This window comes from Populus nigra, chromosome 14 (assembly GCF_951802175.1).
Source record: "Populus nigra chromosome 14, ddPopNigr1.1, whole genome shotgun sequence".
Classification (NCBI taxonomy): Eukaryota; Viridiplantae; Streptophyta; class Magnoliopsida; order Malpighiales; family Salicaceae; genus Populus; species Populus nigra.
Window position 1 is genome coordinate 2,039,874 of NC_084865.1, and position 23,692 is coordinate 2,063,565.

Below are 23,692 nucleotides of genomic sequence, written 5' to 3' on the forward strand. Positions count from 1 at the left end.
AGCTACGATGTATAATATCAGTTTCCCATTGAAGCTGAAAAGAAACAAGAACCTCAGCGTACCCTATGTTTTGACATGCAAAATGATATATTGTAGTAAATAATAGAAGGATTTGGTTCCAAATAAAACATTGTTGAAGAAATGTCAAACTTAAGATTTGAAGCTGAGAGATTAATTCTCAATTAATGACAATTATCTAGCCTATTTAAGATTCATCCTATAATTTTTCCAAAAATTTGAACATATATTTATATAATCTTGCCTGTGAAATCGCAATTAATGGCTAGGAGTTAGTAGGATTACAGTTAGTTTCCTGCAACCCAATGAAGAGATGTGTGTATATATATATTAGAACCCAGTATTAATGATAGGAAAAGGAGAAGAAAAGGCAGTTTAAGGCTGATGTGTTAAAAACCTCACTTCTCCCCGATCAAGCAATGAATCCAACACTGAAAAAGCAAGCAAGCCAAGAGGAGGAGGAGGAGGAGGAAGAAGAAGTGCAAGCAAGCGACCTCTCCACAATCCAATACCAGTTCGATTAATATCTACTAATAATCAAATTCTCATTTTGTCATATTATCAATCTGTGCTTTGAAAAGGGTATCATTCATATGGATAATGAATAAATGCAACTGAACAAGAAAGGATTGGTTTTTTATTGAAGAAAATTCTCATTCCCAATTCCTCATAACCAGAGGGCTGGGGAGGTCTAGGATCACATCAGAACTTTCCCTTGAATTTTCTGAAAAATGAAGGCGCCTTACCTTATTCAGTCGTCTATGCCCTATATTTTATGAGCACATCCTTATAGTACGTTGTGGTTTCTGGGTGTACAGAGGATAGCAAAAACATCTTCTATAATATCAGTACTTGGCTTTGGTCTCTAATGGCAGAATAAGTACATGTCGTTTTGTTTTAGAAGGAAACACAGTAACTATAAATTAAGAGGATCCCATAAGTGGATGTATCAATAGTCCTTGGAAAAGGATTTGAACTTGCAATAACTGGCAGCAACTGACATCAAAACCTTCATATCATCAGTGCCAATTTCTCCCTAAGCTCCTCTCTCCTTTTCCCTCGAAAAATATCATTTTGCTCACGCATATCAAGAGATTCTATTGCACATCCATTTCATTCATTCTCTTCTTTTTCAATTTTGTTGGTTCAAAGAAAACCATAGATAATGAATGCTAGGATGATCAATGGGATTACAGATGACATAATCAAGTAGGAAATAATAAGAAAATGAAAAAGAGAAGAACCTTGAGTTTGAGAACTCAAAAAGCTTGCCATTGCAGTAAACACCATGAGAGCAATCTCAGCACCACATAGGTCTGAGAGCTCATAAGCTTTCTTGAAAACCCCTCTTCTCCTCTTTGAGAAGTAACTTGCCTTGCAGCTGTGTTGTATATCTTCTTGATCTGGATTTTCTCTCGAGTTATCTCACCATGTAAAAAAACTTCAACTCACCCTTCATGCAAAATCAACCAAGATAATTCATCACATACTACTCAAAATAGAATCCCTAAGAGTGAGAGAGACCGAGTACAAAAACCATACACCTGTGTTATATGCTCATTATTAGAGGACAAAACCGGTGTTTACAGACAAAAAAATCAGCACCCTTTACATAAAATATGAGAAAAAGCATGCATCATACCTCATCAACAAGTATATTTACAAGGAAATCAATTTTTTTTTTACTGACATATATGCACACATGTATTACATATTTTCAAAGACATGGACAGAAAATGGAGGAGAAGGAAGAGTGATGAATTTGACAAAATAAAAAATCAGGATCACTTACCCAAAGAAGTCCTTCCATTAGGAAAAATATCAACTGAATCAACAAGCAGACATGAGTTTTATTAACTAAAAGCAGACATGAAAAGTGCACATATGAATTTTATTAACTACAAGCCAAGATGTAATATATTTTATTTGCAAGGAGTAGTAATACACTAATAATTAAACTGATGACTTCTAAGCCATTAAATATTGCTGGATAACCCTCCATCTTTCGGATTCAATCAGGAAAAGGTAACCTGCAAGAATTTTGAAGTTGCGTAATATAAATTAACATTATCAGGAATCAAAACAATTAAAATAAATTATTTGTATGAAAATGAGTGTAACAAGCCAACCCTAGTGTAAGAAAAGCACAAGAGCTATCGTTGTCCTGGCGAGGATCAGCTGAGCTCATACTACTGATATTGGTCACTAAAGAATCTGGGGATTGGCCTGGTTCGAGCAAATGCCCTTGTGCTGCTGATAAATTCATCACCTGTCAAATAAAAAATGAAGTCAAAATTGAGAGTTTGTAACAAGAAGGGACTGAAAATTCGTGAGAGATCTCGTAGTCTCACTTGTTGCTTCAATCGCTGGTTCTCTTCTGCTAATTGCTCCCCCTAAAAATTAACCAAAGGTAATATGAAATTGAATAGAGAGTTACCATTGTGATCATTTGATCAAGTATGGTAATGATATTAGTTCATGCACATCATATATATGGCTGTGTTTAATTTTATTGATTCAGGATTAAGTTTTGAAGCTTAATTTATAACTTTTACGATTTTTTACACAAATAGCCTGAAAATGTTCGTAGTAAGGAATGTGACCTTGGTCTTGAGAGCATTGATATCCTTTGTACTTTTTTCCTCCTAAAACAAATAGAAGTTAGAACATATTTGTTAGGTATTGTACAAAGTTTTCAGCATATACATGCAGGATCAACCTATCTACCGAATCAAGACAAGAAAAGACTGCACATATATACCTTTTCTTCCACCACTCGACGCAAGCTTCCTTCAATTGATTTTTCTATTTTTTTTAGTTCATCCAAGCTCAATCCTTGTAGGTCTTCTCCCCTCATGTGCCTGTCATCAATTGATCATTATATGTCTCAGCATTGAAAATAGGAATGTTCATCTATGGTATCAACCATTATTAGTCTTGTAATTTTACCTCAGTTCACGGTTTTTCTCTGCTATTTCTTTGATTAACAAGGCATGCACACCACCATCAAGCTAAAAGGACAAAAGAATATTGCCTTAGTTAATGCATAAACATACTATCTTATATAATTTAATAAAGTTAACTTCTTGAAACAAAATCATCATCTTCTATGCCTTCAACTTAATTCAAAGATTTTGAAACAAATTATTTTTGGAAAAAATTATTTTTAGACAAAGTTTTTGGACATATTTGAGATCTGATTAGATGTGAAATTCATCCATTTTTTGGTTAAAATCTTTTGAAATATTTTCTTCAACATGAGTGCTATAATATAAAATATTAAAATGTTTAAAACCAATTATAAGTGAATAAAAAATTGATATCAAATAACAACTTGGTGGAGTTGATAAAATACCAAAATCCAACCATAAAACTATCCCACGTTTAAAAAATAGAAACTCCTCTTTGTGTATATGGTCTTTATCCAACAGAGGAAAAATAGAAACTCTTCTCTTTGAAGGCGCGTGCGCATGTATGTAGAGAGAGAGAGAAAGATTGATGTTTGCTTGTTTATAAAAAGAGAAGAAGGTATTCCTTCTCAATTATCTTCCTATACTTTCATATTTTGTGGTCATTCCTTTTTTCATTTGCAGAGAAAGTGTGTTGGTTTAGTGTTGAAGTAGCATCAAAACTAAGTAATATAATTGTTAAATTACAGGAGACAATTTGCATCTATTATGTGCACTAATTGATAGGCAACATTTATCTTAAGGATAAATGGTACAACTAAGTAACATTTATTGATGATTTAAATCTTTAATATCTTTTGTTGGTATGCTAGTTTAGTGTGTGTGTGTGTGTGTGTGTGTGTGTGTGTGTGTGAGAGAGAGAGAGAGAGAGAGAGAGAGAGAGAGAGAGAGTATTTTATTCTTTGTAGTTTGTGATTTGTTATTTGATTTAAAAATTTAGATTTAATTATTAATCAAATTTAGTTAAATAAATTTAGTTTACTTTTTTTTTAATACTTGAAATTTTATTAAGAAAAAAGACTACAAAGTTAATAGCCTAATTTACATCAGATGAACAAGTAGAGGAAAGGAAAGCACAAAAACTATTACATGAAACATGGGGAAGCAACAAAAAGGGGAACAAACAAATCATAAGAAACCAACTCCAAATTTAGTTTACTTGTCTTTGCAAAAATAGATTAGAATTTCTTTGATTACTAAATCCAAAAGTCTTAAGAAATTTTAAAACTCAATTAGTTTATAAAGTGAATTTTATTATTATTATTATATAAAACAAAATAATCCAATTTATGACACATGTTTCATATGTTGCTCCATGCTATCAATTTAGTTTAAAATCATTTATTAGTTACATGTTATAAAACTATACAAGATGAGTTTTATTATTTTATTTTAATCAAATGATAAAAGTTTGTGACATGTTATGAAAGAGAAAAATGGTTAAAGCAAGACTAGTAAATTCACATTAACATCAAGGATATCACCATTATATTTTGTGGTGATGGTTAGAAACCTAATACCACCGCTTCCTCAAGAGGATTTCATCATCACTTTGGTGTGTGGTGAAAAACTTGAGAAGTTCAAAGGTGTGAATTTTGAAATGTGGCAAAAAAAAATGATACTGTTCAATCTCTCCTCTTTGAAAGCTTTTAGATGATGAATTTGATCATATCATTATGGAACTTATGGTAGCATAGATGTATAATTAACAATTTCATGTGCAAGAATAACATCTTGAATGGCTTAGACAAGATATTATATAATGTGTATAGTTTAATTAATAGTGAAAATGTATTATAAGAAGCTTTGGATTGAAAATATAAGGCTAAAGATGCTGAAGTGAAAAAGTTCCAAGTCGACAAATTTCTAGATTTCAAGATAATCAATTCATGAATTGTAATAAGCTAAGTTCACGAGTTTCAATTCATCTTGCTTGACATCCATAATGAAGTGATTATTCTAAGTGAATCTTTCTAATTGATTGAAATCATTTAGAAAATATTACCATCTTGAAAAAACTTTAAGAATTATTTTAAGCATAAGTGTAAGGAATCAGGAGTTGATGACCTTATTCTAAGGTTCAAAATAAAAAGGATAATAAGGTATCCAAAAAAAACTAATACTTCCTTTACAGACTACAAAGACAATATTGTTAAAAAATGGCAAAGAACACCACAAAAAGAAGAATCTTGTTGTGAAGGGTAAAGGCATTGCCAAAAAATTCTTTGGCTGGCATCTTCATTTAATTTTTTATATATTGCTCCATATGCATGCTTATTTTATTCTTTGTAGTTTGTGATTTATTATTTGATTTAAAATTTAGGGTTATTATATAACTCTACTTGATTATTAAATCTAATAATTATCTGGTGTAAAGTTGCAAACCATCATCTTTTTTTATGAATTCTTGCTATAAAATCAATGCCGTATCCTATTTCAAAGCATATCTTAACAGCAACATGTGGTGAATCCAAAACATGGTTAGCAAAATAAAGGCAAGACTAAGGACTAAGAACGAGGTGGGGGAAGATGCTGTCGATGGCAGGTCGTCTATGTCTCCTAAAGAGTGTGCTAAATTCCTCACCATTAATATACTCTACTCTCTCACATCAATTTTGAAGGTTTTTTGCAATATCAATGCAACAAGCACGCCAAATCTCAAGCTTTGAGACTTGGGTGGATAGTGCTTGGATTTGGAGCTAGTCTTATCTAAAGGAGGGAGTTATGGGTATTTGAACAATTAAAGTTGACAAACTTGACGAATATTATTCAATCACAAACACTATCTTAAGCAAAGTAAGACAAGAAGATTTGGGAAGCGAGCAAAGACACGGGATTTATACTGTAAATCCCAGGTGAAGGTAAATGGAAAGCTAATATTATTCCAAAAAAAATATACGGGCTGGCATGGCTCCTCCAAAAACAAAAACTCTATGCTGGTTAGCTATGAAAACTGACTTTGTACAAAAAAAAAATAACCCAAAGAAATCTCATCAATATGGATGCAACAAGATGTCTTTTCTGCAGCAAATTTATTGAATCAACGTTACACCTTCTCTGTACTATCATTGCTCCTGGTGTTTTTGGTCTAGAGTAATTCAATGGTGAGGAGTTTTAACTAGCTTGAACTCACAACACAGAAGGTAGCATCACATATACAGGGTATGATTTAACTAGAGGATTAGATTATGGACCAACGCTGCTAAGAAATAAATGCTACTATATATGGTATGGTTTTTAGCCCCTATATCTGCAATTTTCTTTAGCTTCATGCCTTGTACTTTATCTTTGCGGCTGCCTTTCTTTTATTAATAATACTCAAGTTTATCAAAAAAAAAAAAAAAAAACTGTAGCCGCAAATAGAATTATGAAAGTTTAGATTGCTTATTTTTGATATCCAGAAAAACAAATTATACTTCTCTTCACAATAGAAATCGACACATTTAAGCGAGGAAAAAAAAGATTTCATGGAAAATAATGGGAAGAAAAAGAAAAACTAATTACAATAAAATGTAGCCACGCATTTATTATTTGACTTACCAATCCAGCATTAATCAACAGAAAAAAGAAATTATCGTTCACCCTTTATTCATTTCTTCCTCTTCTATGAACATCAATATTGATATATATGGGTACAAATTCAAAATCCTGATAAGCGACAGCAAGAAAACTAATTACCTGCTGCTCAAGAGATGGTTGATGAAGGGTGTTGAAGTTCTTTGGATGCAGATTGCGCCTTTCAATCACTTGCCCCATGCTTCAAAAAATAGGTAGGCCAAGTCATTTCACGAATTTTTGGTGATGAAAAATAGGGTAAAACTAGTTAACAGTGCCATTGGTAGAGAGTTTAACTGCTAGCTACTAAGATTGTTCCAAGTATTCTTTCAGAAATAAACCCTCTCTTGTCTAATTAGAAAGAAGTTCTCTTTTCAATGATAAATAGATGATTATCAATAGGAAGGTAACTATCTCAAGTAAAAGAAATCTTAATATTAAGTAAACCCTAATATTAGATACAACACCAATAACAACTCCTATATTAAAGAAGCTTACAGCGGTAGCTAAATTTAACAATAACAAACCCTAAAATCATATGCAAGTTCATTTGAGAACTCTCATTTTCCATCCTAAAGATCCAGTACCGTGAGTGCCAAAAGCTTAAATCTCACATTTGCTTAATGTTTAACTGATCTATACCTCTCTAATATAAGAAATATATGCTTCAAGACCAATATAAAGTAGCATCAAGACAAGGAAAGAGAAGGCCTAGTTCCAAAACTACCTGTTGAAAAACTTATCAAACATCTGGAATCTAGCTGGTGATTTTGCTGAGATCTCACACTACAAAAACCCTAAAAAATCTAGAATAATATAAAACTGAGAAGATCTAATAAAAAGGAATTTGGGTACAGAAGCCAGCAAAACCCAAGAACTCCCGTATTTCATCCTAAAGCCAAGTATGTAACAGGATGGACACAAGTTACCACGAAGATAATCCTATTTTGCTACAATAGTTTCACTGCAACAATGACATTTGCAATCATTTTCTATGAAAGTTTTATTTAGATCGATGCTCACAAAAACAAACTCTTTTATGACGGGAAAGGAGATTCATCATAAATTATATTCTTACATCCCTTGTTGACATGGTGAGAGTTCGGGCGAAAAGGATGTTTGCAGAGCAGACAACAGCGCCACAAAGTGCAAAGAAGTCCTTCAACTTTTATGGATGTTCTATATATTTCTTGAATCCATCCTTATAATTAAGTACGAATATTTTTTCATTAACTAGTTTAAAATAAAAAGTCAAAATCGTATGTCTTATATTTTTCTCAAGATAAATGATTTATTATTACATTTTCCATATCTTTATATTTAACTTGAAAACTTAGTTCTATAAAATCTATTTTTATACTAAATGTGAAATTGCTTTTGGATTTTTCCAAAACCCATCCCGAGCATACATGAAAACATGTGATCAGTTTGCTAAACCAAGGATGGAAATACATGCATGCATGTGAAAGGGGCAATTTCCCCCTTATATATTTTTCAAATATTCATAGTAGTCCTTAGAAATTCAACTTTGATCATCCTGCTCCTTCTAAACATTTGCCCCACTACTTTTAGAAACTTGTCCAATCAGTCCATATCACATGATATCCACGTACCCCATACATAATTCTTCTAATAGATGTCTATGGAATTATTGTTTGCAAGGGCTATTTTGTGATAGTTTCAAATTCATTTTCAATTCAGTAGTTTTTTTTACGTACAATATTACTTATTAGATTAATACAAAAAGAGGTTTTTTCTTCTAAAATAAAATTCAAACTTGAAATTAGCTATGAAACCCTAATAGGTGTTTATTTTAAATTCTAAACTCATCACAAGCCTTATATAAGCACAAATTACTTGGGTTGAGATGCCTCTACCAAAAATCAAGTTAAAATATATATTCCAAGTATGAAAAATTTTTAATTTTCATACTAAATGTGAATTACAGTTTTACTATTTTTTCTTTGTTCACTAAAAACAAGAATGGAAATGCAATCCCTATTCTTAATAAAATTACATATTAAAGGAATGTTTGCTCAAATTAACGACTGTTGTTGGGATAGGCACGACAACTTCATTTTTGAAAAATAAATGACCAATAAATTTTATAATATTTTTGTTAAACCAATTATTAATTTCAGTTTTTAGATTTTTTTCCAAATAAGTTTGTCCTATTTTATTTTCCTATAAAATTCTAAAAATACATTTAAAATATTTTAGTTATCTTTTTTTTTTATCCTAGAGAAGAGCTTCACAACAAGTTTTATTATGTAGCTCTTTTTCATTTTTTAGATTTTTTTCTTGAATATTTTATAGAATTAATTTGTTTTAAAAAATAAAAGATTTATTGTTAATTACTAGAATTCTTAGAAAATATGTGATGAATATTTGTCTTATCATTGGCCAGGCTTAGGGTTCTAGAGTCATACATTTTTTTTGTGGTTACTTAGCCACTATAGCTCAAAGAGAATGGATTAAATACACAGAGTAGGCACCTTAATTTAAATGCACGCCAAAATTCATTTAGCAATAATGTAAAGCAACTGAAATTTATTTTTCTTTCAAAATTCTTGTTGTATATAGCTTGTGTTTATCATAAAATATCCAATATTAATCAACTTCATAGCAAATATAAATTTATGAGCAGAACGTATTCTTCTAGGCTAATTAAAGTGTTCTTAAATTGCACTGCTTTTCTTCAGCAAGGATCATAAGGTGTTTTCTTTCCTCTTCTGTTCTTGTTTCTTCTCTGCCCGCTACCTTTACGGATTTTTCTGTGTTGTTTTCTGCAAGATGGCCTTCAGCCGTCTTGGCTTTTATAGAAAAAATATGCTTTAAATGTTTTACACCACTTGCTTCCTTTAGGTAGAAATGTTTCTTCTTTTTCATGGTTTCTGGAGAAATTTTGTGAAATATGCATGGGAAATCTTTAACTATAAAGACCTTACCACTAAAATGTTCTTATAGGAAGCATTAAAATGTTTGTTGTTTGCTGTAGGTAGTTTTTTTGTTGTTTGCTGTAGTAGATTAATTTTTATTTTTTTTTCTTTTTTCATATCGCTTGTATTTTTTTTGTTATTAGCTTTATAGTCTTCTCAATATACTCTCGAAGATTATCAAAAAAATAAGAAGCATTAAAATGTTTATTAAATAAGCTCTACTATCATTTAAAAAAAATGATTACAAACAAATTTTTTATATTAAAATTTCATAGAAATTAATATGTTAATTGATAAGTGATAAAATTTATGCAGGTCCATGAATGATAGATAATTTATTGAAAAAAAACTATAACATATTTATATGAAAGTTTTATATAAAAAGTTTGTTTATAGCAGTACTCTTTCGAAAATATCCCAAATTTTCAATTTAATTAGGAGCAAAACTATTCACTCATTAATAACATTACGAAATACTGAGTAGGATTAGAAGCACTGACAAAGTGTCATCGTAACTTACTTCTTTCCTCTCCTATATGCTCGTACGCCTCCTAAGAAGATCCTTCAAATTGAATCATTGAATACAACTATTTTCTGATATTTTTTCAGTAGCAACAAAGTCAAAAGGGAAAGAAAAGGAAGTGATTTAATTAATTTTAATCCCAAAACAAAAAAGAAATTGGTGTTAAAACTATTGAATTAAACATTGTAGGAAAAGAAATTATTTTTTTTTCTTTTTTGGTGCAAGAAGTAAAAAAGGAGTAATATGAGAAAGTAAAAACAACATTAATAAACTTTCATGGAAGGCATTTATAAGACATGACCTTGCAAAAAAAGGGAAAAAAAAATGACATTGGTAATTAGGGGTTAAATGGGTGTCTCCTCTTCCTAGTTTGAAGTCATTTATAAAGTAATCCCTCAAATTTTAATCTTATATTTGACTTTTCTCGAACAAGATTTCATTTGAGATCAAATTCTTAATTTCGTAATTTTGTTAGGTGTTATTCATAAAGTAATGAGATTTTTGTACGTCATATGCACATTACTACTACAGGAGAAAAAATCATTGTTCTTGTATTACTCATATAGTAATATGAGAAAGAAGAAATATAATTAAATTCGTACGTAGTATATTAATAGAGCACCAAGCTACCTAGAAAAGGTGGGAAAGTTCAAGAACCAGGGATGCCTGGCAAAGTACATGAAAGTAATCGAAGAGAACTGGCAGTATTCTACGGACATAGACTATCACTTTGATCCCATATAACAATAAAAGAACCAAGAATTAGCAAAGTTTAGAGAGAAACTGACACTTATCTAGCCTAATTAAGATTCATCATACATTTTTCCTAAAATTAGAGCATAATCTCATTACCTGTGAAATAGCAAGCAGTGGTTAAGAGTAGATTATATATATTGAAGAAAAGGAAAAGGCAGTGTTTAAGGCTGATGTTAAAAACCTCACTTCTCCTCTATCATATTGAAGTAAAAGCAAGCTAGCCAAAAAAAAAAACAAGAAGAAGAAGAAGAAGAAGAAGAAGCAATGCAAGCAAGCGACCTCTCCTCAATCCAATACCAGTTCGATTGTTATCTACTAATAATCAAATTCTCATTTTGTCATATTATAAATCTGCGCTTCAACAAAGGTATTATTCATATGGATGATGAGTAAATGCAATTGAACAAGGAAGGATTTGTTTTTTATTGAAGAAAATTATCATTCCCATCCCTCATGACCAGAGGGCTGGGGGAGGCATCGGATCACATCAAGACCCTAACTTAAAATCCAAATTAACATGGAACGAAGTGAAGCATTTATTTAATCTTGAAACTAAAATGACATAATTATAAAGATAAACGAGGAAAATAATGATCGGGGCAGGAGCATATCAATATATGTAAGAAAATTTGGAGGCTTCGTAAACAGACAGAAAGTTTGGAGATGTGCTTGACAAGGTTAAATCTTATGCTGGCAACACAGGAGGTTGGCTCGAATATATGGACAGATAAAAACCTAGGGGAAGACTGGCTATTGATGGTAAAACAAATTGGAAAAACTTTTTGTTTATGATGTAAACCTTCTTCAACAAAAAAAAAACTAGTTCTGGTTTCTATGACTCAATTGATATACTGAAAAAATAAATACAATTGATGAGTACAAATCAGGCAATTATATCAATATAGTACATAACAAAGACAATGAAGAGACCTTCTTCTTTTTTTCACACATAAAAACTATATATGCTACAGGTCACTTCAGACTACAGCACTATTTGCTCATACATCAATATACGATATGAGTACTTGCCATCAATCTATTTATCAAAGGATACATAGAGGTAGTACTATATTAGCTTAGGGGTATTCAAGTTTCAGAATTTTCCCTTGAATTTTCTGAAAAATGAAGGCCTTACCTTATTCAGTCGTCCATGCCCTATATTTTATGGCACATCCTTATAGTAAGTGGTGGTTTCTGGGTGTACAGAGGATAGCAAAAACAACTTGTATAATATCAGTTGCTTAGGTCTCTAATGGCAGCATAAGTACAGGTGGTTTTGTTTTAGAAGGAAACATAGTAACTATACATGCATACATGTGTGTGTGTAAAACAATATAAACTAATCAAGTTTCATACATAGGTAGCATTAAGAGGATCTCACAAATGGATGTGTCAATAGTCCTTGAAATTTTTTTTGAATTTGCAATAAGTGGCAGCAACTGACATGGTCAAAACCTTCATATCATCAGTACCAATTTCTCCCTAAGCTCCTCTCTCCTTTTCCTTTTCCCTCAAGAAATATTATTTCGCTCACAGATATCAAAAGATTCTATTGTACATCCATTTCAGCCATTCGCTTCTTTTTTCAATTTTGTTGGGTTCAGAAGAAACCATAGTTAATGAATCCTAGGTTGATCAATGAGATCACAGATGACATAATAAAGAAGGAAAAATAATAAGAAAATGAAAGGGAGAAGAACCTTGTGTTTGAGTACTCAAAAAGCTTGCCAGTTGCAGAAAACACCGTGAGAGCAATCTCAGCATCACATAGAGTTGAGAGCTCATAAGCTTTCTTGAAAAGCCCTCTTCTCCTCTTTGAGAAAGTAACTTGCCTTGCAGCTGTGTTGTCTATCTTCTTGATCTGGATTTTCTTTCGCGTCATCTTCACCATGTAAAAACACTTCAACTCACCCTTCATGCAAAATCAACCAAGATAAGTCATCGCATATATAATGATCAAAATAGAATCCCTAAGAGAGAGAGAGAGACCGAGCACAAAAACCACAGACCCTTTGTTATATGCTCTTAATAGAGGACAATATCCATGTTTACAGACAGAAAAATCAATACCCTTTACATAAAATGAGAAAAAGCATGCATCATGCATGCTTAACAAGTATATTTACAGGGAAATAAACTGTTTTCTGATTGGCATATACGCACACATGTATACTTGAACAGAAAAGGGAGGAGGAGAAAGAGTGATGAATTTGACGAAGTAAAGAAAGCTGGATCACTTCCTTTTAATTACCGAAAGAAGTCCTTTCATAAGGAAGAATATCAATTGAAGATCTGGAGTTACGTCAATGTACAATAGTGGATCTTGATTGCAAGAAATCAAGGAGGGATCTTTGGTCACAGAAAATCTACCCACAAAAGAGAGGGAAAGAGAGATAAAGGTACAATTATAACACAGAGAGGAAAATTAATTGAAGAAAGCAAGTGTCTGCTGACTGCTTCAAACAACTGTACTAAGAGAGTTTGCTTATTATGGAAAATCATGAAAAAATTATCTTGCTTCAACAAAAGTGGAAACAAATTTTAATAAAAAGAAAATGAAGAAAAAATCTGGTACACCAGTTAGAGAATATTTCAGTAAATAGAAATGCATAGAATCCCCCTCTGTGATAAAGTTAGGGAAAGAAAATTAGATAAAAAAAACAATTAAGAGCCGCAAAGAGCAAACTTTTTTCCAAATCAAGCCAGGAATCTTGAACTGAGTATAAAAGAGAGCAGCAGCAACAACAACAATAATAAACAACACATAATCTAAAACAACCCTAGCTAAAAATTTAAAGCATAAAAGGTAATCTTAAGAGAATCAAGGTGGTGAAGAAGGAGAGTAACCTACCAATAATTCAAGCTGTCATGGAGCTATGCAAGAAGGATGTGAGCTTGCAAGGATTGGTTAGAAGTCTTTTGTTTCGGTTCTTCTTAACTATATCTATCCTGTCTTTTTCTGGTGCCGCGACACCTCACAGAAATCAACGTCAAGTCCCTACACCGATGGCATTTAGAGAGAGATAAGAGAGAAAAATTTTTAACCAGGAGATCTTGACCTAGCTTGCAGGAAAAAGATAGATTCTTCTTATAGCCAAGCAAGAGAGTCACTGTCTGCAATTTTCTCAAAATGGTAATTGTTATTGAAAAAAGAATGTAGGGAAATATATATTAATTACTAGTTGTGTATTTAATATTTATTTATTTTCATTTGAGGAAGGTAATAAGGTTGTTGTCGAGCTATAAAAGGTCAGATTCAATTTAAGGGGGAACCTTTTTCTTATTTTTTTATTGTTTTAACGTCAAAGTTTATTTTATACGGTGAGATTTGCTTTCCGTACAGATAGCCATGCTGCTGTCTAGTGGTTAGCCGTTGTACCCTCGTACCAATGTTGTCTCTCCAGCTTGTCTCTACAGACAGGTTAGTACAAGGTAATTGCGACGATAGCTACAAGTAGTGGGACACGTCATTTTATCTTTTTACATAACAAGCTGACAATATACTGTAAAAACAAAAAAAAAAAACAAAATACTCCTCAGCTACAAATACAGATAAAGATAATTACATTGTCGGGTGAGGTATAATTGTTTTTTAAAATATTTTTATAAAAAATATTTTTGATATTAATATATTAAAATGATTTAAAAAAATATTAATTTAAAACAAAAAAATAAAAAAAAATAAATTTTTTTAAAACACAAAAATAAAAAGTAAGCTCTCTTGGATTACCCAAGTAAACCCAGCACATTACTTTTCTGGTTTGGTTTTAAGATTTTCTAAATTTTACAATAAGTAATAATATAAAAATAATAACAATGGTAAAATAACATTATGGTGATTAGGTAATAGTCACTATAATAATAAAGTGATATGATCATAAAAGTTATAATGGTTATTGCACAATGATACAGATAATATGAAATCAATGACATGATGGATGGAGATCTGATAGAATGTTGTAGTATGTGGTGGAGTGATGGTGGGGTGATTGAAATGGTTAATTAATATTATAAGTTAAATTTATAAAATATTTTATGAATTAAAAATGTTTTTTAATAATTGAAGTATAAAATATTTTATATTAACCAAATTTTCTATCATGTCAAACAAAAATAGAGAAGGTTGTCAAAATTAAACATCTTACCTAATAGTAGTCCCAGAATACCTTATGAAAGTGTAAAAAACAAATCTATGAGTTTAAAAACAAAAAACATTGAAATTAATTGGTCGGCATATGTGGTGATCAAGGGTGATTATTTTTTATTCGGTTCAATTTTTATAAAAAAACCAAAACCAATTCAAACCGACCGGTTTTGATTTGGTTTTTTAGAACAAAAACCGGTCCAAATTGGTGTGGTTTGGTTTTCCCGGTTTGACTCGGTTTTTTCTGATTTTTTTTGTTTGGGTTCGGTTCGGTTTTTTTATTTTAAGCTTACAAAACCGAAAGAAATCGGTCGGTTTTTTTAAAATTCTAATTGATTTTTTTTATAGTTCGGTTTTTTAGATATTTTTTTTGTTTTTTCGGTTCAATCAGTTTTTCAGTTTTTTTACTCACTTCTAGTGATAATTAAGTAAGTTTAAACACCCTACATTATTTCCCTTAAAATTTAAAAAGAATCGATAAGAAATAAATTTATCGTGAATATATATTAATTGAGACGAATTTGAAAAAATCAAAATTTATTTCTTTAATTAGCAGTATGGTAATTAAAGGAGATGTTATAAGAATCAAATTATATATATATATATTGAAATAAAATTTGATTGAAAAATAAAATTAGTTTTGATTCATAAAATTACTTATCTGAAAATATATTTCAAAATTCTGACAGATAAAAAAAACTGTAAATGAAGAGCAAAAATCTCCTTTAATTTGTTCCATTATTTTTGGGGCTGTCCAAAGTCCAAACAATAAAAACTAATTCTCGGAACTTGGAAGGAGGGATGCTCCTCCCCAACGGTATGATCATAAATTATTTTTAATTACGAGAAACAAGGAGATAATACATAGAAAAACGAGTAATTTTTTCATATTTAATATAGAAACACTCAATATTATGATTGTCATGCTAAATTACTTTTTCAACTGCTTTTGGTGGTCTATCACTTTTCCCATCGTCGTTTAACATTCAGTTTCGAGGATTCCCAGACGCTACTGTGCATGGAACAACATCTGGATTTCCATATGGCTTTCATGGTTTTCACCTGCAACTACTCGAGGACAGCAGGCTGATAATGTTTTGAAAAATCTCTTTCTTTTTTTAATTAATATGAATGTGCAGGTTAGCTTTATGGCTCTGCTTTGGTGGTAAATCAATGAATTGCTTTGAACTTGGACTGATATTGTCACTAGCTTCGAATTGTTTCTGTTGTATCTGTATATACATCATCTGCGATTGTTTTACTTAGATAATTCTGGGATGATTAAATCAATTGCGTTGCAGTTGATTGAATTAGCTGCTTCTGCCAGCTCTTTTACAGGTAAATTATACATGATTCTCACCCAATAAGATTATCCAAAAAAAAAAAAAAAGGATTAAGACGAATAAAATTAGGCTAGCTCTTAATGTGAAGCAATGGAGTTCCAGATGAAGTGTAAGGAAAGTTCAGACTTTTAGAATGATTTATGTTTCTCTTCTGTGTTTCCAAAGATTTAATGACCAGAAAAAGGTGAGATGATTTCGTATTGTATTAGCTTAACTGTTCTTGTTATTATGCTACTGTTTCTATTTTAGTCAATAATTAACTAGTGTTTTTCTAATTTTAAATTTTTTATCTAAAAAAAAATTGGTAAATATTATCCATAATCTGTTTTGCTTAATTTTTTATATAAGATTTATCACGATACATGAGGCCAGGTTACTTTTATAATAACATAGGGAACAACATGTTAGATAATAACTAACTAAATTTCCTTAAAAAAACAGAGAAAACAACTTACTTTGTTTTTATTCTTAATTTAATGAATATATATAGTTAAAATGTAATAAATATTTGAAAAGAATTAGTATAATGCTTGTGATGATAACAATATTTTTAAAAAAATCTTTTACCTCTGAGTAGAAATCCTAGCTTTGTTGTTATTTGTTTTAAAATAATATAAATTATATTTTGAAGTCTTACTTAACAATTTAAGATTTTAGGTTGAAATGGTTCTTTGACATGGTATCAAAACTTCAACAACCAAACAGTCACGAGTTTGATTCTTATTATTCTTATTTATTTGATAAAAATTAAGCATAAGATAATATGAACCCATGCAAGTTTCAAGTCTAAAAAAACTTTTACTTGAGGGAATGTGTTGGAAAATAATATAAATTATATATTAAGACCTCACCTAACAGTTTAAACTATTAGGTTTAGATGGTTCTTTGACAACCTATAACAATTTCAAATCTAAATAATTTTTATTTAAAAAAAATACGTTAAATAATAACATAAATAATATATTAATATCTCACCTAACGTTTTAAATTTTAACTTTGAGATGATTTTTTTTTACAGCTATAAAGAATCTAACATTTCCTGAGGCATTACATTCCCTTGAAAGCAAGGAATGTGATTCCTTCTAAAATGATGAGAATCACAATCCAAGGACAAGAAAATGTGTTTTAAGTTTAATTATCCTATCATTAATATTTATTGAAACGTTATAATCCTTAATTCTTATTAATAATAACATAATTTATTTATGTATTATGTCTCTATGCCTTCAAAAATATTTAGTTACTATTTATTGTGCTTGATGGTTATAATTTTATCAAGTCAAATTTGTATGTTTTCTTATAAAAAAAAATTATTTTTTTATATACCAAAAATATAAATTTTTAGTTGCATCAATTTCAATATATTAGCTTTCAATACTAGTAACATGTACTTTTATTGTACAATGTGTAAATAAAAGACAAATATTACTAATATTTTTGAATTTAGATTTTGTGAATTTTTAAGGCTAAAATAGTAAATTTATTTATTTTTTTCATGAATTTTTAAAGATGAACCAAACACAAGAAAGACACATTACAAGAAATTTTCATTTTAACCGAACACAAATATCACATTCTCATCAATCAATGCCAAGAAAAATCTGAAAAGCTGAAGATAAGGAACGCAATTCCCTTCTAGAATGATGAAAATTACAATCTAAAGGCAAGGGAATATGTTTTGGACTTAAATATTATGATCATTATGATTATTATTATTATTATTGGACTAATATATCTTTAATTTTTACTAATAATAACACAATTATTTAGACATATTTAATAAATAATTATTTTACTCTATAATTATAATTCTAACAAGTTAATTTTATATTTTTAAATTTTTAGTTGAATCCATTTCAATATATTAGTTTTTGACAGTAGTGATATCTAATTTTATGTGGATAATATTTAAATAAAAGGCAAATATTAATATTTTCAAATTTAGATATTATAAGTTTTAATGTTAAAAACTTAAAATAGTAAAAAATTTTAAATTCTCCATGATTTCCTAAAAAAATCCAATTTTTTAACTAAATAAACAAGAATGTTAATATCATAATGTTTTCGTTCCTTTTTTACATCAATCTAGTCAGGCCGGGGGTTGGTTGGTAACAATTAGTGGGGTAGGTATAGATTTCAATTAGTGGGGTAGGTAAAGAGATTGTCAGGTTTATCTAGCATCAATGCACAAACAAGGACCTAATTACAATCATAAAAGGAGTTCAGGGATAATTGTGAAACAATACATCTGTTTGTTCTCGAGGCATAAAGATCGAACCAGAAGCCACGTTCCACTCGGCTGCAAAAGCATCGGTGCCTGCAAAACGACGTACATGTATATATTGAATCAACAAAAAGCGTGGAAAAACAAGGAATTTTCTTCTAGCTTTATGTTATGCTCCATGGAACCTAGTCTATTCATCCCTTTGCTTTGTCAACCCTAGTCTATTCCAGTTGATAGAGAAAGGGTTGTTCTTAATAATTATTTTGGGCATAAAAATAATTGAAATTGATGTAAATAGTTTCATTTCTTGATAAAAGTTTTACCTAGATTTTTTTTCCTTACCTGAGAGTGCAGATGTGACAGTTAGAATATTTTTTGGTTCCGGTTGGTTTAAGGTTTTTCTTGCTATTGTTTTAGTTTTTAGGTCATGGATAGCTTTATATAGGTTCTTATTTCTTAGGGTGTTTTTTAGGTAATTTTTATCAAAAATAGATTTTAAAACAAAAAAACCGAGGTTCTTTTTCTCCATTGACCTCTGGTCATTTGATCCTATGGAAAGTAGAAGACATTGTCTGCTATCTTCTTTTAAAAAAAAATGAGTCGAACGATTAAGAAATGTTTTTTTAAAAAATTAAAGATAAGCAAGCTAGGCAGCGAGCCTTGACGCTGATGCTATTTATTTTTTAATGTCCGGGCACACTAGGCCACCTAGCCCACGTGCATAGGCTTTTTTTAGTTTTTTTTTTTAATTATTTTATATTTAAGTTAAAAAAATTTATTGAATCCAATTGAGTTCATGAACCAGGTTATAGGTTTAATGGGTTAATCTGCAACATCCAAGCTAGTATTTCTTTTTATTTTTTTAATATTTTTTTATTGAATTCTTTTTTGTCCCTTAATTGTTTTTCAAAAAAATATATAATTTTACCATTTGTTATCGATTATTATTTTTTTTAATTTAATTCAAACATAAAAGAAATAAAATTTCATCATTTGTTATCAATTATCTACTTTGTCTATCTCGGCCCCACATGCCTATCACAGTTTTTTTTACTTTACAAAAAATGTTTCATACAAAAAATTATCACGCACTTTATTATTGTAATATTAAATGAAATATAATCTCTAGGATAAAAGGATTATTGAATTTGATGACGTGCATTACTTGCTCGTGAGGTTGCTTGGTTGACTAAAGTTCACTTAGGTTTTTTTTTAATTAAATGTTGTTTTTTACCGATTTTATCCTTCAACTTTGAGTTAATTCAATATTAAGCTTTTCAATTTATTTTTTTCAAGATTACCTTGATGAACTTCATAAATCAGCCCAGGTTAACTTAGGTAGATAAATATTTTTCGATCACAATATTAGATACAAATATTATTAAAATTATAGTTAAAATCTGTTTCTTGTTTAGGAGACATATTATTAATGCCTATACATTTTTTTATGCGTTTAAAATTCCTTTTATTCAGACCTGTCATGTAGTGTGTGCTAATGAGCTAGGAAAAAAACTAAGGGGTGTGGCATTTTCATTGTTCACCAAGACAAAAAAAAAAAAAAAAAACATTGTAAATTATAATAGCGTTCCATTATATTTTCTCTTTTTTTCATTTTGATTCCTTATTTTTTTTTCTTTGCCATTGCATTTATTTAGGATTAGATTTGGTGGTTTTTTTATGCTTGTGTTGGAGGACTTTCCGTTACGATGTCGAAAAAAAAACTTTATGGCTCAATTGGTGATGGTTTGGCAAGATTATATGAAAATTTATTTATTTAAAACAATTAAAGTATATGGAACTGAATTTGAAAACTAGGTAAATACACAACTTTTTTTTTTATGCTAGCATGAAGGATTGAATTGAACGGGCATGGAAAAATATCTAGCTTCTTTTTATTGCTTGATTTTTTTTTTCAGTTTGATCCTTTTATATTAACTTTATTTGTGATTAGATCTAATAGTTTTTTTTAGTTGTCTAGATATAAAGATCTCGTAGTGTCAAAAAAATATTATGGCAAATAGTTGATGCTCAATTTTACAAAATAAAAATAAATTTTATTTATCTAAAACAATTAAGGCTTGAGCAATCCTGAAATGGTTTAGAAAACCTTAGCCTTCAAATTTAAAGCCGAAACAAAATGTTATATGTTGAAGTGGCACGTAGTGGATTATAGGTGGTGTGTCATCAACTTTACACTCTTTTTTTTCTCGTTTGACACTGTTTCATGTCGTGCTTTCTCAAAAAAATTTTATGTTAATTTTGTTTTTTTTTATTTCTATTTGTTTTTTTTTAGCCTTTCTTATTGAATTGTTTTTTTTTCTTTTTACAATATTATCATTCAGCATTTGATTGATTAGGGATTGAGCTTTATTTTTTTTATTTTTTTGCTATGTGTGGGGTAATCTTGATCTTATAACTCAGGTTGTGGGTTTGGCAGGTCAGCCCATGTTGACTTGGATCGTTTCTTTTAGGTAGTCTGTCGCTAGCATCTTGTTTTCTCTTCCTTTCTTTTTTTTTTTTTATCTCTCTTCACCTTGGGTTTTATGTCATTCTTCATCAATTTTCTCTTATATCAATTTTAATCTTTATTTTTTTATTGCTATTTATATTTTCTTTGTGTCATTGTTTTATTGAATAACTTTTTCAATCTTATCATTCAGTATTAGATTGATTGATCGATAATTAAGCTTCTTAAAAAAAATTCAAATTGTTCTCTGTATGGATAATCTTGGTCTCATGACTCAGGTCGTGAGTTTGGAATGTTGGCTTAGATTGACTTGGATCATTTCTTTTTAAGGTACTTTTAAATATATATTTTTTAATTTCATTCTAAAATATTTGGTTAGTTGAGAATTGAATTTTGTAATCTTTTTTATTTTTTTTCTATGATGTTATATCAGTCTCACGACCTAGATTACAGGTTAACATGGGTTGCCACAAGTCTTTTTGTCAATTTATCATTCTTTTAGATTGGTTTTTTTTTCAACCTTGCCCTTGAACATTGTGTTGGTTTAAGAACTGGGCTCTGTAATCTTTTTTAGTTTGTTTTTTATAGGTTTATTCTATTTTTATAACCCGGGTCGCAGGTATGACAAGTTTACTTGGATAGACTCGAGTTGTAGTTTTTTTATTTTATTTTTAAATTGAATATTTTTTCTCATTTTTGTCATTCGACATTGAATTGATTGGGAATTAAGCTTTATAATTTATTTTGATTTGTTTTCTATGGGGTTATCACGGTCTTATCACCCAAGTCATGGATTTTACAGGTTAGCCATGGTTGTCTCGGATCGATCCAATATATAGTCGTCTCATTATTTTTTAAAAAATATCATTCAACATGTCACCAACTCAATATCTAGAAAGATATCATCGAATATGCATTAGGTTTTTAGTTCATAATACTTTTTTTTTATTACTAGAAAACACATTAACAATGCCTCTATGTTTTTTTTTACATAAAAAAAAATGAATTTGACATGTTCGTAGTGTAGCGCGGTCCAATAATCTAACTACGCGGGACAAAACAATTCAACTTTATTTTTTTTTCTCTGAAAACATATAGATTGAACCTCCAACCTTCTAAGAGAGCGTTTGTCATTGCGGTAGCTGTTGCTTGTTTTTTCAAACTCAATAATATAGTGTTTGGTTATAAGTAGCAGCTGTGGTTTGGCTCATGGAACCTACTAAAAATAAGGTTTAACCGTAGTTTTTGGTGAAACAATTTTTCCTTGCTTCTCATCTTGCTGCGTTTTTGTTCAGTGCAGAGTTTCACTCTTCACTGTGTTTTTGTTAAGTGAACAGTGGAGAGTGACTCTACTCTTTCGGCCACTGTTCCGGTCGGATCGGGTCCAATCCAAAGCTAAATACAATGAACCGGGTCCGACCCAGTTAAAAAAAATTCAGTTTTAATTTTTTTTAATTGTGTTTTATTCAAAAAATTAGAATAAGATCGCTTGATGACGTAGCATTTACAGAATTTAATCGCAATCTCAATTTTGTTCTTGATGATATTTTACCTGATGTTGTTGCGCGCTTAAGAAACCAAGGAAACTGTAGTCCTTGTCGGATGAATTTCGTACGTGATGAAATTATAGATTGTTTAATGGAACAATAAAAAATATTTGATATTAGTATTATTTATTTTATGATGTAATAGTAGTAGTTAAATTTACAATATTTAAATTAAAAACTATTATATATATATATATATATATATATATATTATTTTATAACCTCAGTTTGAAAAATATTCTTTTAACCAAACACATTAAACTAATTTTTATTCAAACTCAATTTTAACCACAGTTTTAACCAAATATATATAAATATCAAATCAACCTTAACAAAAAATATTTTTTATAAAATAACATTTTTCAAACTATAACCACAAAAACTATCACCATACCGATCACCAAACATACATACTTTTTTAATGCAAGAAGCAACGTTCCACTCAGCTTCAAAACCAACGGTGCCTGCAAAACGCTGATGCATCTACTGAATCAACAAAAAGCATGAAAACCGAAGAACTTTTTCTAGCTTTCTGTGATGCTCCAAGTATATTCATACTTTTGCTTGGTCCACACAAGTAACTGTAGATAAACCAGCTAGCATCACTTGAAAACTTGATTTTAAAATTATTCCATAGGGACGTATGTTAAAAAAGTTGATTCTTTCAAAATGCATTTAATCTTTCTAAACTGGTGTTCCAAATAAAGATAATTTTTAAATAAGTTATTTCGATACATTAAATCCTTGTTTTACTTGAAATGGAAAGGTATGTAAATTATTACAATACATATTATGCTTATATCATATCATTTTGTTTGTTTGAAAAGACCCCATCCTACTTATATCAAGATCTTGACTTGGGGTTTTTTCAATAATTATTATAACAATATTTGGGATATTGATATATTAGAAAATAATATAAATTATATCTTAAGACTTTATAAATTTTTAGATTGAATTAGTTATTTAATATGGTATCAGAGTCTTAGTGATCAAACGATCACGAGTTCAAATCTTATTATTATAAGATAGAAGAGGGTGGAGGGTGGATGGTGACGTGCGCACCTATTCTGGTTATGGTGGGCATGGCTAAGGCCTAAGGGTCTAGAAATGGAAAGGAACTGGATCCTTTTGAATCTTTCTTACCAACTGGACGCTTTGTGCTTGGGTCGTTATTTGTTAAAGCATAATCTGGGCTACTTTATTC

At 30.0% G+C, this 23,692-nt stretch overlaps 1 protein-coding gene across 1 annotated transcript; it reads right to left on the bottom strand.

Annotated features, from left to right (window-relative positions):
• Positions 1-1,789: 1,789 nt before the first annotated feature.
• Positions 1,790-13,879, bottom strand: LOC133672263 (MADS-box protein JOINTLESS-like). The gene is made up of 9 exons (XM_062092632.1): positions 13,612-13,879; positions 12,461-12,672; positions 6,666-6,744; positions 2,968-3,029; positions 2,780-2,879; positions 2,622-2,663; positions 2,370-2,411; positions 2,148-2,287; positions 1,790-2,048 (listed from the first exon to the last, which is right to left on the bottom strand). Exons 2-9 carry the CDS (start codon positions 12,649-12,651, stop codon positions 2,030-2,032), a joined length of 675 nt encoding a protein of 224 aa, XP_061948616.1. The 5' UTR covers positions 12,652-12,672; positions 13,612-13,879; the 3' UTR covers positions 1,790-2,029.
• Positions 13,880-23,692: the final 9,813 nt, after the last annotated feature.